Below are 14,309 nucleotides of genomic sequence, written 5' to 3'. Positions count from 1 at the left end.
CACAAGCTCTCTCATTGTTTGGCCTAATAAGGAAACAAAACAAACTCACAAAATGTCCAGAAAGGAAACACTTTTATAGCTTACAGGAACATCCAGCCGTCCACCTTCTAGACTCGAGTTTCTGTCTTTTACTGAACAGAGACGAGCTGAAGCGTCTCGTTAGCTCATCGTTCAGGTGACACCTCGCCGCACTTCCGCTGTATGGCGCACAGCAAGTAGGATCAGCAGGAGCGTTAACACGTTAAGCACACGTCACGTCACTGCGCTGCGGCTGCTCTCAGTTCACCTCAGTGAGGCTTTTAAAGCACGACTTCTACAGCGTGACAGGCCGGTCACGAGCTGCTGCCTTCATTTTGTCCAGCGTGTCGGTACTTCCACCGGCGTCTGCTGAGTGTTGCGTTTACGGTGTGTTTGTAACTGTGAGACGTCCAAACACTGAACGCGTTCAGCTCAGGTCGGATGTGCGGCTGTAAATCGTCGTTACACAGTTTACTCACTGGATGAAACACAACGATTGATCGCTCTGCCAGAGGCGCTTTAACGTCTTCTCCCGTTGTTCATGCCTGAGTCACAATAATCTAATGAGGTCATATATAACAGAACAGTCAAACTTGTAGCAGAGTGTTTTCACAGTGTGGTATTTGTACTTTTGCTGAAGCAGAGGAGTTGAATACTTCCTCCAGCAGTGATGAAAATAACCTGCAGATAAACAGACAGTAAAAGCTTCTGACTGTATTCAGACTCTGTTATTGTCGTGCTGAAAGGATAATAAAGTGTGCGTCTGCCCTGGGAGCAGGACTGTCTATTCTCAGGTTGTCATTACGTCCCACAAGGAGCGGAGTCTGATCTGAGGACAGTTCCAGCAGCAGGTGACGTCTGATGGGGAGACACTCGGGCGGAGCGTCCACTGCTAATGAGAATGAATGATGGAGGGATTCCTCCATCCGCCGCATATAAGCTGCTGCTGCTGCTGCTGCTGCTGCTGCTGCTGCTGCTGCTGCTGCTGCTGCTGCTGCTGCTCTGACTGACGGAGGAGACGCGCACAGCAGACCGGAGACCAGCAGGTCCCCATCTACCGTCTGACATCAGCACACCTGAGATCAGCAGGTGGGTTAGCCTGAACTCTGCTCACACTTTTCCAGCTTCACACACCTCATCTTCCTCACCTACAGAATGGGTCGTGTAGCTGTGTTTTCGTGCAGAATTACGATTCAGATCTAAAATAGTTTCCCCAGTTATTTGCACCTTTCAGTGAAATGATTTGAACTTACCTTACCTCACTAACCCTACGCGTCGTGACCTTTTCCGCTTCGCTCTGTTGTTACTGAGCTGAAGTGTGTGTTGATGCTTTAAGTTTCTGGTGTCCCACACTGAACTTGGCAGGTGAATGCTGTGCTGTTCGCCCCCTTCACTTACTGCACAATAACACGTTACCTCCGCCGCGTTTCTTTGCGTTTTGCTTTAAAGTGTCACAGCAGTAACAGAGTGGCGTTCATGTTTCATCCCTCCTCAATGGGACGGAGGCAGAAACTCTTCTGGATGATGTGTCCATCACGCTGCTTTATGTGCTCACCTGCTGGGAGTCGCGGTTGACTTCCTTCCTTCCTTCCTTCCTCCCTCCCTCCCTCCCTCCCTCCCTTCTTATCAAAGACGCACATGTTAACACAGTCGTTCGTCTTTTGTTCTGATGATAGAAGCGTTTCGTGTTGTGTTGAGCACGAGGAAGCTGAAATATTCTTATTTTCATGTCAAACTGATTGCCAAAGTGCTGCAGAACAGGAAGCCGTCCAAAAAGGGCAGGCAAAAGTAAAACAAAGTTTTTAAAATAAGGATCAAAGTCAGTGCAGCAGAGACACGCACACTCAATTACCCACAATGCAACTCAAAACCAGCAGATTTGTTTGATTTTCACACCTGTAGGCCCACTCTACAGGTGTGCCACCCTGTTCAGTCCAATGGGCTTTTCTGGGACATTTGTGAAGCATTTGTGGCTCTCGGGACAAAAGACATGTCCCCAAAAGAAAAACTTCTGTTTTGTGTTTGTTTGTTTTTTTCTCCAGAAAACATGGGACGGGCACCTGGGCCTGACCTCAATGACTCCATCTGGCTCCGCCCCTGCGCCAACGCCTCCTGTCAGCCTCCAGTCAGAGCGGCGTGTCCGTACAGCACGACTCAGATGATCCTAATTGCCATGGTAACCACATCCCTCAGCATTGTCACCGTCCTGGGCAACACACTGGTGATCCTTTCCATCAAGGTGAACCGTCACCTGCGGACTGTCAACAACTACTTCCTGTTGAGCCTGGCGGTGGCTGACCTGATTGTCGGCCTGCTCTCCATGAACCTGTACACGCTGTACCTGCTGCAGGGCCGCTGGCCCCTGGGGGCCGCGGTCTGCGACATGTGGCTTGTTGTGGACCACGTGGTGAGCAGCACTTCTGTCATGAACCTGCTGATCATCTGTTTGGATCGGTACCTCTGTATGACGCAGCCGCTCAGCTACCCGGTGCGGCGGACCGGCAGGATGGCCGGTCTGATGATTGGGGCCGCCTGGCTGCTGTCCTTCGTCCTCTGGGCCCCCGCGATCCTCTGCTGGCAGACGGTCGAAGGCAAACGTGTTGTCCCTGATGGAGAATGTTACACCCAGCTCCTCGCCAGCCCTGCTGTCACTCTGGGGACGACCCTTCCTTCTTTTTACCTGCCGGCGCTCATCATGGTCAGCCTGTACAGCCGCCTGTCCGCCGCCAGCCAGAGTCGACTGAGCGCGCTTCGGTCGGAGAGAGGCACGCTCAGGACGTCCAGTCCGTCCATAAAAGACTTCCTCTTGAAACGGCGGAGTTGGCCGCCCAGTGACCCAGGCTCAGACTTGTCTCTGAACCGATCGGAGGTCAGCAGCCTGAAGCCCAGAAGGAACCACAAAGTGCCCAGAAGTCCTGGTGACTCCTCCGAGCCAACGGACGTCTGTTCGTCTCCCCGGCAGTGTTGCTCTCACTCTGCTGTCCGCTACTCCGGTGTTGAAGACCACAACAGGTTCGAAAATGACTCTTCATCCAACACTGACCTTCACAGGATGGCCTCAACAGCTTTTTCTGCCTGTCCCAGTTTCAGGTCTCAGGAGAGACGGAGACGTCGCGTGATGGCCAGAGAGAGGAGGGTCACCAAGACCATCCTGGCTATCCTGCTGGCCTTCATTCTCACCTGGACCCCATACAACATCTTGGCCGTCATTGCTGCCTTCTGTCACTTCTGCATCCCCAGCGTGCTGTGGACCACAGGATACTGGCTCTGTTACATCAACAGCGCCATCAACCCCGGCTGCTACGCTCTGTGTAATGTCACCTTCAGAAAAACCTTCTGCAGCCTGCTATGCTGCCGCAGCAGGACGCTTCATTGACCCTGTTGTGTTGTTGCACACCCATGAGCCTCATCAGACTTTGCTTTGAAAAGCCAGAAACCACAGTCATAATTTTGTCAAATCATTGTGGACCAAAACAAGGCACTACAGCTGCTGGGCTGATCCACAACTGACCCAGAATCCAAAAGTAAAATGATAAACTTTTCCCCCAGTACTGTAATCTTTAGCGCTCACAGGGTGCACTGAGATTGGATGTTTGCTCCTCAAATGCGCCTTAGAAGTTGTAGTAATTTTCTGCCACCTTAGTTCAGGATACCTCTGAAACGAGTGACCAAATTCCTGTTAACCTCACTGTAGTTTGAAGAATATTGTTATTATAGCATGCTAACATAGCAGAGAAATGAATGTTCATATTATGCTAACGTAGCTTGACATCACTGCTGCCAGCTGCTGCTCCTCACTTGAACACGTATCATGTCCAGAGCTAAATGCCTATTGAGCTCACCTCTTTTACTGTCGTTTTAGGTCTAAACAGAATTAGGCTGACATTGTGCCGGTTTTCCTCCGCGCTGCATGTGTGTTTCTAATGCTGGTAAACTTAGAATTCATCTGTAGATATTAAACCACAAAGTCACTTGAGTGAATTTGGACACTCAAAATGGCAGACAGTAAAATCAACGCACTGTATTGTAAATACGGAGTGATTTTTGACAGGAATCGGTCTAAATGCTAAATGTACGCATGTTAGCATGTCAACAAATGCTGTCATGCTAACCTCCTAATACAGTCAGTGTGTAATGCTAACTGCCTGCATGTTAATGCGTGGTTAGCATACTAATCGTACAGTGACATTTAGCATGTGCTACGTTACTGCGCGAGTGTCTCGTTGCTGAATAACATCTGCAGAGAAGTGATGAACACATTGGAAAGAGTTAAATATTAAGCATTATATGACTGACATGTTTGTGCACAATAACAAACAGACTCTTCACCAAAACAATGTACAGTATTTAATTTGTTCATTTATACAAGTTTCATCTTGCAATGTCAATAGTCTACAGTTCAAAAAATAGATTTTATAGAGGACTTTGCCAGTACAGATCCACCCAAGCCTTTTAGTCCTTTTTTTTGTTTTTTGTTTTTTTTACAAATTTTAAAGGCAATTCTCAAACAGAACTCTTTATTTCCCAGTGACTCACGTCCCGGACCATTGAGCAGTTTGCAGAGTGGATCAGAACATGTCTTGTATGTTAATTTAACTTCAGCTACTGTAAAAGCTTAAAGGACTATTTTGAAATTTACTGTTAATACAAACTATCCGCTATGAGGACAGAATTATTCATTATTACCTAGAGGGAAGATTCTGGAAAAGCTTTCCACACACTTCAATCGAAATAAACCAGGAAAATCAGATCAAAACTGGTACAAGAAGAATAAACGTCAAAGGAGGCCAAAAATCAAAGGTGGCTGGTGTGTTTTGGAGGAGTCTCTTGGTTTTTTGTGTTTGATGAAGGAGAGAAGACGATTGTTCAGCTGGAGAAAGAGAAATGAATCCTGCCGTCTTCTTCGTCTGTTTCCATCCTTTAGTTTGCCTTCTTGTCCCCTGGTAAAGGAAATAAACAGTGTTAATCGAAAAATGTTGTCTAAATGTCTAAAATAAACTGATCAGTTGTATATTGCTGCTCTAATGACTCGTCAGATCTCCTTCAAGAATTTTATTTGTTGTGTTCTTTGTAGTTTTTCAGATATCTGTGCTAAAATGTTTTGGTTATGAATAAAATGCTCATCTGTAAAAGATGATTTTGAGTTTGCTGAGTGTTGAGTTTTTTCAAATACATTAAAAGTTAAAATGTGGACCCTTTTTGTTATTTTGCATTAAAATTCTGTTTGAAGGTTAACAAGTCAAAGATGACAATAAGAACTGAATTATTGTGTCAGATCTGCTGATTAATATCTACTTATTGATTCCTCTGTGATTACTGCAACCCATAATGACTGAATCAAAAACAAACCATCTTCTGGTAATAACAATAATGATATTTTTTAGTGAAGTGTCTAGTAAAAGGTAGCAGTTGCTTAAAGCTGCACTAACATTTTTTTGCCACTTGGTGGCAGCAGAAACAAACTGCTAAGACGTCTCATGTTTTATCTCCAGGAGAGCTGAGAGACAAACATTATTAAAATAATCACACTGATTAAAGAACTGTGACAATCAATTCATCAACTACGTAGTTTGTTTTAGGGATTAGACTACAGCTGGTCTTGTTCACTGACTGCTTTACCATAAGATTTGGGCCTCAGAAGAAGAGTTGTTCTTCACCATAACTACAAAGAAGGTTATAGACTCTTCACACGCAGCCACACTCAGGGCGGGAAGCTCACATGCTGGGACCATGTTGGACTGCTGAGTTCCAGGTTTTAAGTCGTGAATCTGATGAATCGTTACTGCTTCCTGACTGACACATCTCCCTCCTGAAACTACAGTCGGCCTCTACAGGTACCAAGTGGTATTACAGACAAGATTTTAATCCTTTAATGCAGTGCTTCTCAATTATTTTCTGTTGCGCCCCCCCAGCAAGAACAAAACAATTCGCCCCTCCCACGACTATAAATAATAGTAATAACAATATGTAATAATATTTAATAATATGTAAAAATATGATGCTAACAGTGCTCGCTGGTTTACTGAAGTAGCATTCACAAAGCGGGATGATTGTTGGCAATATTCGGCACGTTTTGGCTGAAAAATCTCCAGCGGCTTATCAGCATGATTGGGATGTAATGTCTTCAAGTGGCGCCTTCATTTATTTGGCTTCATGCTGTCCGCTGCCAGCATGTTTAGACACAGTAAACACACCGGTCTGTCGTCTCCCACTGCTGTCACAGTGAAGCCAAGCTACATATGCTTCGTCATATTTCCTCGAGTTACTTTTGTCTCATTATCTTCGTCTCTCTCCGCCTTTCTTCTCATCCCTGTTAAAAATGTCTTCATGTTGTCTCTTAAGGGTTCGCTTACTGCACTTCATATCGCCTGCTCGGTGCAAAAAACCCGCTACACCACAGAGCTAATACTCCCTGCGCACACTCTGACGATGAGAGCGCCACTGCCAACTACTGTAGTGGATGTGCAATTACACTTTATTCTAGTACGGCAAAAAAAGCATGTTCCCCAGGGTCACACGCGCCCCACTATTTGAGAAGCACTGCTTTAATGTAATGTTTGTATTAATCTGAAAGTAATGAGCATTTTTACTCTTGGTACTTTACAGCATATTCTGAGGCCAATACTTTAACTATTAATACTAATACTTTAAATACTGTTTTTTACTGTAACTTGAGTAAGATTTTGATTGCAGACAGAGTATTTCTACACTGTTGTATTACCACTTGAGTGTTGCTTTCAGGCCTCACCTCGGGCTTTCTTCACTTTGGGGGAACAGGGTTTGGACACCTTGACGGTGGACTGACACTCTGCATTGAACAGCGCTCTCTTCAGCGTTCCTGACCGGCTCTTGGTGTTGGTGGCGCCATCGCAGGATCCCCACGGGCCGAACTTGTACTTGCAGTCGCCTGAAGGGAATACATGACATTTAAACCTTTAATTCACTGATATTTTATAGAGGAACCACTCAGTGTCAGACGTTGATGTGATGACATTCATTCACATTTACATTTGAGCTCTTGCAATTTATTATCACACTGAAAACATGAAGAGGAATTTACTGAATAAATGAGGCCTCGGCTTGAACACACCGGGACCATCTTCTTACACCCCTAATAATGAAATAATAATGAAACAGGGGTGTAATAAAATGAGGGTATACTAGAATATTGTGATATTTTTTTGATCCCTCATCATCATTTTTCTACAGTAGTCCAGAACAGACTAACTGAACTGTGGTTCTGGGAGGGAGGGTCTCATAAGCACCAACACAATCATTCAGGCAGGAGGTGGAACGGCTGGAGGGTTGATGCAGAGAGAACAACCTCTGCATCAACGTGAAGAAGACCAAGGAGATGATCGTGGACTTCAGAAGGGGAAGACATCTCCCCCTTCCTCCCCTGTACATCGGAGGGACAGCGGTGGAAGTGGTCTCCAGCTTCAGGTACCTGCGTGTCCACATAACGGACGACCTCACCTGGAGCAACAACACTTCCTGCCTCATCAGGAAGGCACACCAGCGCCTCTTCTTCCTCAGGAGGCTGAGGCGTGCCGGACTGGGGAGCTCAGTCCTGACATCCTTCTACAGATGTGTGGTGGAGAGCGTCCTGTGCTCCTGCATCATTGTGTGGCACGGCAGCTGCTCTGCAGCAGAGAAGAAGACTCTGCAGAGGGTGGTGAAAGCTGCACAGAAGACTGTGGGACACAGCCTGTCCACCACCACAGACATTTACACCTCCAGGTGCAGGAAAAGGGCCTCCTGCATCATGAAGGACCCCACCCACCCCTCACACAAACTGTTTGCCCCTCTCCCCTCAGGCAGGAGGCTGCGGAGCATCAAGAGCAGGACCACCAGACTGAGGAACAGCTTCTTCCCAGAAGCTGTGAGACTGTTGAACTCTGGAGGACCTCTGCAGCCCCTGCTGCTGCTAACACCCCCCGGGGCCAGGGAAACTAATTTCGTTCCACCTCATGTTTCTACATGTGTGAATCTTGCAGCCGCCCACCAGGGGGCAGACCAAATGTTCTGGCTTCACTTCTGGAGAGCTCTCATATCATCCTTCTTTATATACAGCCAAGGTTTTGAGTGCCAGAACCCAAAGGATATGAACAGTGTGCGTTCATCAGGCTGCTTTTCTAAGTTCATCACTTTGAAGACTCGACTACGTTAGTGAACCGGCTCAGGTGTGTCTGTGTGGCGTGTGGTTGGTCTTACTGATGTCCTTCTTCCAGTTGCAGGGGATCTTGCAGTGGATCTTGTCGGTGCGATCTTTGCAGGTGGCCTCTCTCAGACCGTCTCCACAGTCTCCGTGCTCTGGAACACATTTCCCGTACCGGGTCTCTGCAGTGGAGCACTCTGAAGCAGGTCTGGATTTATCATGTTTCCCACCTGGTGAAGCAGAGAGTTTCTGTCAGTCTGAAAGAACACCAGACTAATGAATGTTACTGTTGCTTCTCTCCAGACATGTTGACATGTTGACATCTCCTCCTCCATCATGTAAATATCCAGAATCTACACAAGATCTCTCCAGCATCACTGCAAAGTCTACTCTCAGCTTGTTCTTTTAGCCCATATTTGTTTCCCTTTAGTCAAAGGATGCTGGATTAGCTGTTAGCAGCTCCTGTTAGCAGCAGAGACGTGGCTGTACAGCCGCCACTGGATTAAAACATGACGATTCTCAGGTTCTGCAGGTGTAAGTTATTTGTAAAGAACATGTAGAAATATAATTCTGGTGTATGTGCTCAGATTTGTTGAAGCTCGGAGAGATTTTTGATGCAAATTGCTTCAAAATGCCAGAAGCCACAAACATGGCGGCGCCACCCTCAGTGAGGCTGCAGTCAGCTCTGGATAAGAGACTGGATAAGATGTTTGTTTTGAAAGGGCTGTGGTTACAGTATGAAAGGCGTTGTGGGAAAGTCAAACAGAAGCAGACAGACGGGATGAAGAAATGTTTGCCAAAGTAATAAATTACAGCTTGTCATCACAACATGTTGCTCACCAGACTGAGAGTGAACGAACATGGAGGGCAAAGTTTCACTAAAAGGAAAAACTTTTCTCAACAGAAACACACTTCACTTCATTTATTTACTGAACTTTAGCAGTGAAGTACGTTCAAGTGGTGAAGTAAAGACACCTGGAGGTACTTCACTGGGAACATGTAGTGCACACGTTTCAGTTCAGCCTCCAGCAAGTACATCAAAGTGTTTACTACACATTTATGGATCAGAAACATTTCAATCCCTCAACAATTTAATAAGAGTACTTTTACTTTTGATACTTTATGTATTTTTGCTAATCACGCTTTTGTACTTTAAATGCAGAACTTTTCCTGTAAACTGTTTTTAGACTGTTGTACGGCTGCTTTGCTTTATTTGAAGAATCTGCACACGTCTTCCACTGCTTCCACAGCTGGAAAGATGTTCATGTTCTCCAGAGGATGATCCCTACTGACTGCTGATCTTCTGACTTTTCCCCCAGTGGCCTGCCATCTGTCCATCCTCCAGACGAGGTTTCCTGCTTCCCTGTTTGATTTCTGCAGTTTTAAAATGCAGATTCAAGAGTTCTGCTTTAGATTAGGCTCAAGTTAACTGAAGCCTTCAGGAGTCGCCGTCACAGCTCTTTGAGAAACTCCCTTCAGGCAGGAGGTTACGGTCCATTCGGACCAAAACCCCTGTGCTGTTGGACTGTTGAACACCAACTGACTAACATGCTGCTCTGCACTTTAGTCACTTCAGTACAGGAACTGATGTACAGGAGCTGTTCATTTGCACTGTTTACCTCACCTACTTGCACTATACTTCCACTCTGTACTACCTCACTTTTGGACTACCTCCAGAAACATATTTCTTTTACTTATCTTATTTTATTTTGTTTTACCTTATTCTATTATATTTTATTCTTCTATTATATGTTACTTGTTACGTTCTACATATGCACCAGTCACCAAGACAAATTCCTAGTAATGTGAAACCTCTTCTCTGATATCGGCCGTGTTTAATCTCTCACCTTTGTGACCTTTGGCTTTTCTGCTGGCCTCGGCGGTGAGGGTCAGGGTCAGGGCCAGGAGCAGCAGCAGCGTCACTGACAACAAGCTTCGCATTCTGCAGAGACAGAAACATGGATGTCTTTAAAGGGAAGACGAGTCACGACAGTCAAGGAAATGTGAACCTGCTGCAGCCGTGAGCAGCACAGTCGGGTACAACGGGTGTGGTTCTTGCACTTTATTTGACAAGAGATCCTTCTTCTTCTCAGCTTGTAGTCTGCAGTGGACTGCAAACCTGTTGGTTTTATCTGTTGGTTTTTGTCAGATGCTGAATTACACTATATAGACAAAAGTATCCAGACACACCTCTCTACGGACCTGTTCCTCAGGGTTTGGACTCGGTCCCTGACCTCCAGTGAAGGGAAATCTTAATGCTTCAGCACACCAAGACATGTTGGACAATGCTATGCTTCCAACTTTGTGGCAACAGTTTGTTGAAGGCCCTTTTCTATTCCAGCATGACTGTGCCCCAGTGCACAAAGCAAAGCTCCATAAAGACATGGTTGGATGAGTTTGGTGTGGAAGAACTTGACTGGCCCACCTGACCTCAACCCCATCCAACAAAGTTTCATGAGACAACTTCTGTTGTGATTTATGTACTATATAAATAAACTGAACTGAACTGGAGCAGAAGGAAACTAAAGAAAGGGCGTTTATTCGTGATGGACATCAGAGATAATATGCCACACATCTGGCTGCATCTGAACCTAAAATATTTGTCTCACGTCTGTGTTGATATTTGACTGAGACAGGTATGTGTTAAAAATGAAAAATTCATGTCCATGAATCCTAAAACTTCAACTGCAAATTAGGAGAACTGAGAACTGCCTTTATGAGGTCCACACGGGGGAAATTCACAAGCAATGATAACACGTTACATTTCAGGGTCGGTGCAGAGTAACTGTGGTGTTTACACTGCAGTCAATCACACACAAAACCAAAACGCTTTTCTCGCCTAAACTTAACCACTGATGGAACTCGGATCCTGAGTTCTGGTGTTTTTTTCCAGTCCTGGAAAACCTGAAGATTCGTGTCGATTTGCACAAATTGTGTTTTTTTAAATTCCTGGACAGTTTGCCTGTGATGGCTTTCGGCACTTTGAAATTGTTTGTCCTGATCCGGTCTTGTTGAGTGACTGGCTGACGTGATGTTTAACTGTAGCCTGATCTGGCTCGGCTTTGGCCAGATGGTCCAAATTTAGTCCATATTAAATCTGCTCACCCCCCTCACAAATGTCAGAACGCTTAAGCCAAATAATCTGACTATTGTAGTTAGGACAGCATCAGGATTATAAAAGTAGGCTAATGTATTCAGATTCCCCCCACACTGTTATTTTGCACTCAGATTTTGGTTTATTTCTCCTCTTTCTGGTCACGATTACAGCGTTCCTTCAGTGTTTGATGACAGCAGCTCAGAGAAATGTAGTGCAGGGTTCTTGGCTCTTCTTTGGGGGGAAAGAAAGGAAAAAAGGGGGAGTCAATTACCCCTAAAGCTCCTCTCTCCCTCTCTGTTGGTATTGTGCTGAGAAATGACAGACTCCTCTTTCAGGCCTCCATTAAAGCAATGGTCCTCTTTCACATGTCAGCTGGCACAGCAAATCCTGCTCTTCGCTCCTCCTGCAGCCTTTTATGAGGAAAGAACCGACTCTCAGCAGGCCTCCAGTCTGTCCTCCATCAATGAAGAAGAAGAGGAGGAGGTGGAGGGGGAGGAGGAGGGGGAGGAGGGGGAGGAGGCCAAGCAGCGCCTGAAAGAGCCCTTTAGATTCCCCTCAAAAGAATACTGATTCATTGGCCCAAAACAAAGCCTCTTCTAGCCTGGTTTCATTTCTCTAAAGCTTAACACAGATTCCATGCCATGTCTTAGGAGCTGAGCCCCCCACCCCCGTTACTCCCCCTTTACTCCCCCACAGTCCCCCATACTCCCCCTGCCATGAATAGAAACTTATTTGCATAAGAAAACAATGAAATCTTAGCATGAAGAAAAGGAGTGGGATGCTCCCTTTGGTTCCAAACTAGGAACAACATTTAGAGGAACTTCCTCCCAAATCGCAGGGTTCACTCACATCCGGAAACACAAACCCAGTTTGAGATATGAGAATCTGTTGGAGGAGTTTGTTTCAGGCTGTGGCAGCAAAACCCTGAGCTTAAGTTTTGTCTGTCGGTAGAAAAACGAGTTGTGGAGAAAAAGTTGGAAATTGTTGCGTGAAAGACTGAATATTAGAAACACAAAGTGCTTCCCAACAGGTGCCTGCTTTCTCTCTTTTTTAAATTAATAAGACGCACAGAAGACAAAACACCACAAAGATGAAAAGCAGAAAACAGAACAGATCAGGACAAACACAAAACCGAAGCTCTGAGGCCTCATGGGAACACACGTCTTATTCATCACCACGTCAACACATCCAGAAATAAACTGAAACAAAATATTAAACCCGAATCCTCAGAGAAATCAATTATTATCTGAAAATGTCCTGAGGAACACGTGTTTGAAACGAATGTGTTTGCATTTACTGTCAGCTAAAGTGAGAGTTTTTGTGTTTATCTGTCCTTTCAAAATAAAGTTAGAGAAACATTCTGAATTCTGAGATTCCCCTCCAAAACAAACCTGCAAATAAACTCACAACCCAAAGTTATTTGTTTTACTAACATCCAGTCTCATTTAATGTAAACCGTGATATTTATTTTCACAGAAGCTGAAAGGAACTCAACTCATTAAATCAACTATTTTCCAAGTTGCAGATGAATTGATTTCAGCTCTAATCTTCTAACTCTGCTTTGAATCCTTTGAAAACAGACGCAGTTTTGGTGAAAATGTGAGAGAAGAAAAACTTACATGTCGAGCTCAGAGGAGCAGCCAGTCGAGCTGTGGAGTCGTCGCCTTCTGTCGTTGCCTTCAGCTGCTGCTGCTCGACGTGTCCACGCGCGCACACGCACGCACGCACGCACACACGCACACACACACACACACACACTGCATGTGGACAATGCTGAAAACCAGCCTCATGGTGACATCACAAGCTTTAATCCACACCCTGAGGAACAAAACAAGCTCAGCTCATTAGCATAGAGTGTGTGTGTGTGTGTGTGCGTGTGTGCGTGTTAATATTTACTCAAACTGTGGCTGCTTGTAGAGGTCAGGTGTGTGCAGGTGTGTGACTGGGTCAGAGCGAGTCTCAGTGTTTCTCAGAGCTTCAGTGTGAGTACAAACACAACACACACAAACGTCTTCCAGTCAAAGTCCAGCCGAGTGTCACCAGGGAGACGGACGACTAGCATCGCAGGCAGACGTAAGTGAGGGACTCTGAATGGCAGGATTGTCTTCCACTCAACATATTTACAACAATGACATTTTTTATTTTTAACAATGAAAACCCATAAACAGCGAGTCGAGTCACGTCGCGTCGCGTCACGTCGCGTCACACGTCCTTCTGATGTTTGTGTACGAGGACGACGGCACTTAAAGATCCTGCACGTCAACGCTCGTCCATGCGGTTCTGCTGGGTTCCGTGTTCTCCTCTTGGTGGTGGAGGGAAAAGTCTGATGGCGCTCTGATGGCTCAGTCATGCGTGGAGGCCATTGTTAAAGAGAGCGGGAGACGTCCTGTCCCCCCTCAGGACTCCTGCTGCTGCAGGACTCTGGTGAAGTCCCTCAGGACCTCAGGGCTTCATGTTCCCCAGAACACTTTGTTCTGCTTAGTTATTTCCTGTCTGGAATCAGCCATCCTGTAACAAGCGAGCAAACCAGAGGAGGAGGTGAAAGTCCTTCAGAGCGTCTCCGTTTGTGTCCACCGTGAGGATCAGACTGACCACACGAGGGATCAGAAACCTTCCTGTTGATGTTCGGATCTGCTGAGTTCACTCCGATTCAAAACACGACTGACAAATAATCCGAAGTTTGATTCCTCTTTCACTTGCTGTGTTCTCCACGTTAGCCCACGCGGCTCAGCGCGCACTCTGATTGGCCGATACGTAAGACATTTTCAGGCCTAAAGCTCAGATTATTGGAGCTGACCTGGAGGACCTGCAGAAACGTCCTGAACGTTCCTGCTGTGCAGACACGTTGGAGCAGCAGCTTCCAGTCGCTCAGACTTAACGACCGACTTGTAAAGCTGATTTACAGTAAAAGTTTGGCGCATTTTTTTCTTTTATGAAAAAGAACTTTATGGCCCCTCTGAAGTTAAAAATGTGAGAAATGTGTTAACAATATTTTAAAATGTCAAATCAAATCAGAAAAGTTTCAAATTGATTTAG

The 14,309-nt window shown here is 45.7% G+C and overlaps 2 protein-coding genes across 5 annotated transcripts; one reads left to right on the top strand and one right to left on the bottom strand.

Moving 5' to 3' along the window:
* The first annotated feature begins 381 nt into the window (after positions 1-381).
* chrm4b (cholinergic receptor, muscarinic 4b) lies at positions 382-5,155 on the top strand. 3 transcript variants are annotated; one of them, XM_046393174.1, is made up of 3 exons: positions 1,029-1,089; positions 2,058-3,030; positions 3,103-5,155. In XM_046393174.1, exons 2-3 carry the CDS (start codon positions 2,066-2,068, stop codon positions 3,392-3,394), a joined length of 1,257 nt encoding a protein of 418 aa, XP_046249130.1. In that variant the 5' UTR covers positions 1,029-1,089; positions 2,058-2,065; the 3' UTR covers positions 3,395-5,155. The 3 variants fall into 3 exon arrangements, with proteins under 3 accessions (XP_046249129.1, XP_046249130.1, XP_046249128.1); XM_046393173.1 differs by having other exon boundaries at positions 382-1,107; positions 2,061-5,155; XM_046393172.1 differs by having other exon boundaries at positions 2,058-5,155.
* Positions 4,343-14,237, bottom strand: mdkb (midkine b). 2 transcript variants are annotated; one of them, XM_046393176.1, is made up of 6 exons: positions 13,170-14,237; positions 12,893-12,962; positions 10,024-10,118; positions 8,233-8,406; positions 6,767-6,925; positions 4,343-4,958 (listed from the first exon to the last, which is right to left on the bottom strand). In XM_046393176.1, the coding sequence occupies exons 3-6, from the start codon at positions 10,115-10,117 to the stop codon at positions 4,939-4,941; spliced, it is 447 nt and encodes a 148-aa protein (XP_046249132.1). In that variant the 5' UTR covers position 10,118; positions 12,893-12,962; positions 13,170-14,237; the 3' UTR covers positions 4,343-4,938. The 2 variants fall into 2 exon arrangements, with proteins under 2 accessions (XP_046249132.1, XP_046249131.1); XM_046393175.1 differs by lacking the exon at positions 13,170-14,237 and having other exon boundaries at positions 12,893-13,017.
* Positions 14,238-14,309: the final 72 nt, after the last annotated feature.

The sequence above is a fragment of the Scatophagus argus genome, chromosome 7 (genome assembly GCF_020382885.2).
Source record: "Scatophagus argus isolate fScaArg1 chromosome 7, fScaArg1.pri, whole genome shotgun sequence".
Classification (NCBI taxonomy): Eukaryota; Metazoa; Chordata; class Actinopteri; family Scatophagidae; genus Scatophagus; species Scatophagus argus.
This window is presented reverse-complemented; position numbering and strand designations above follow the sequence as displayed.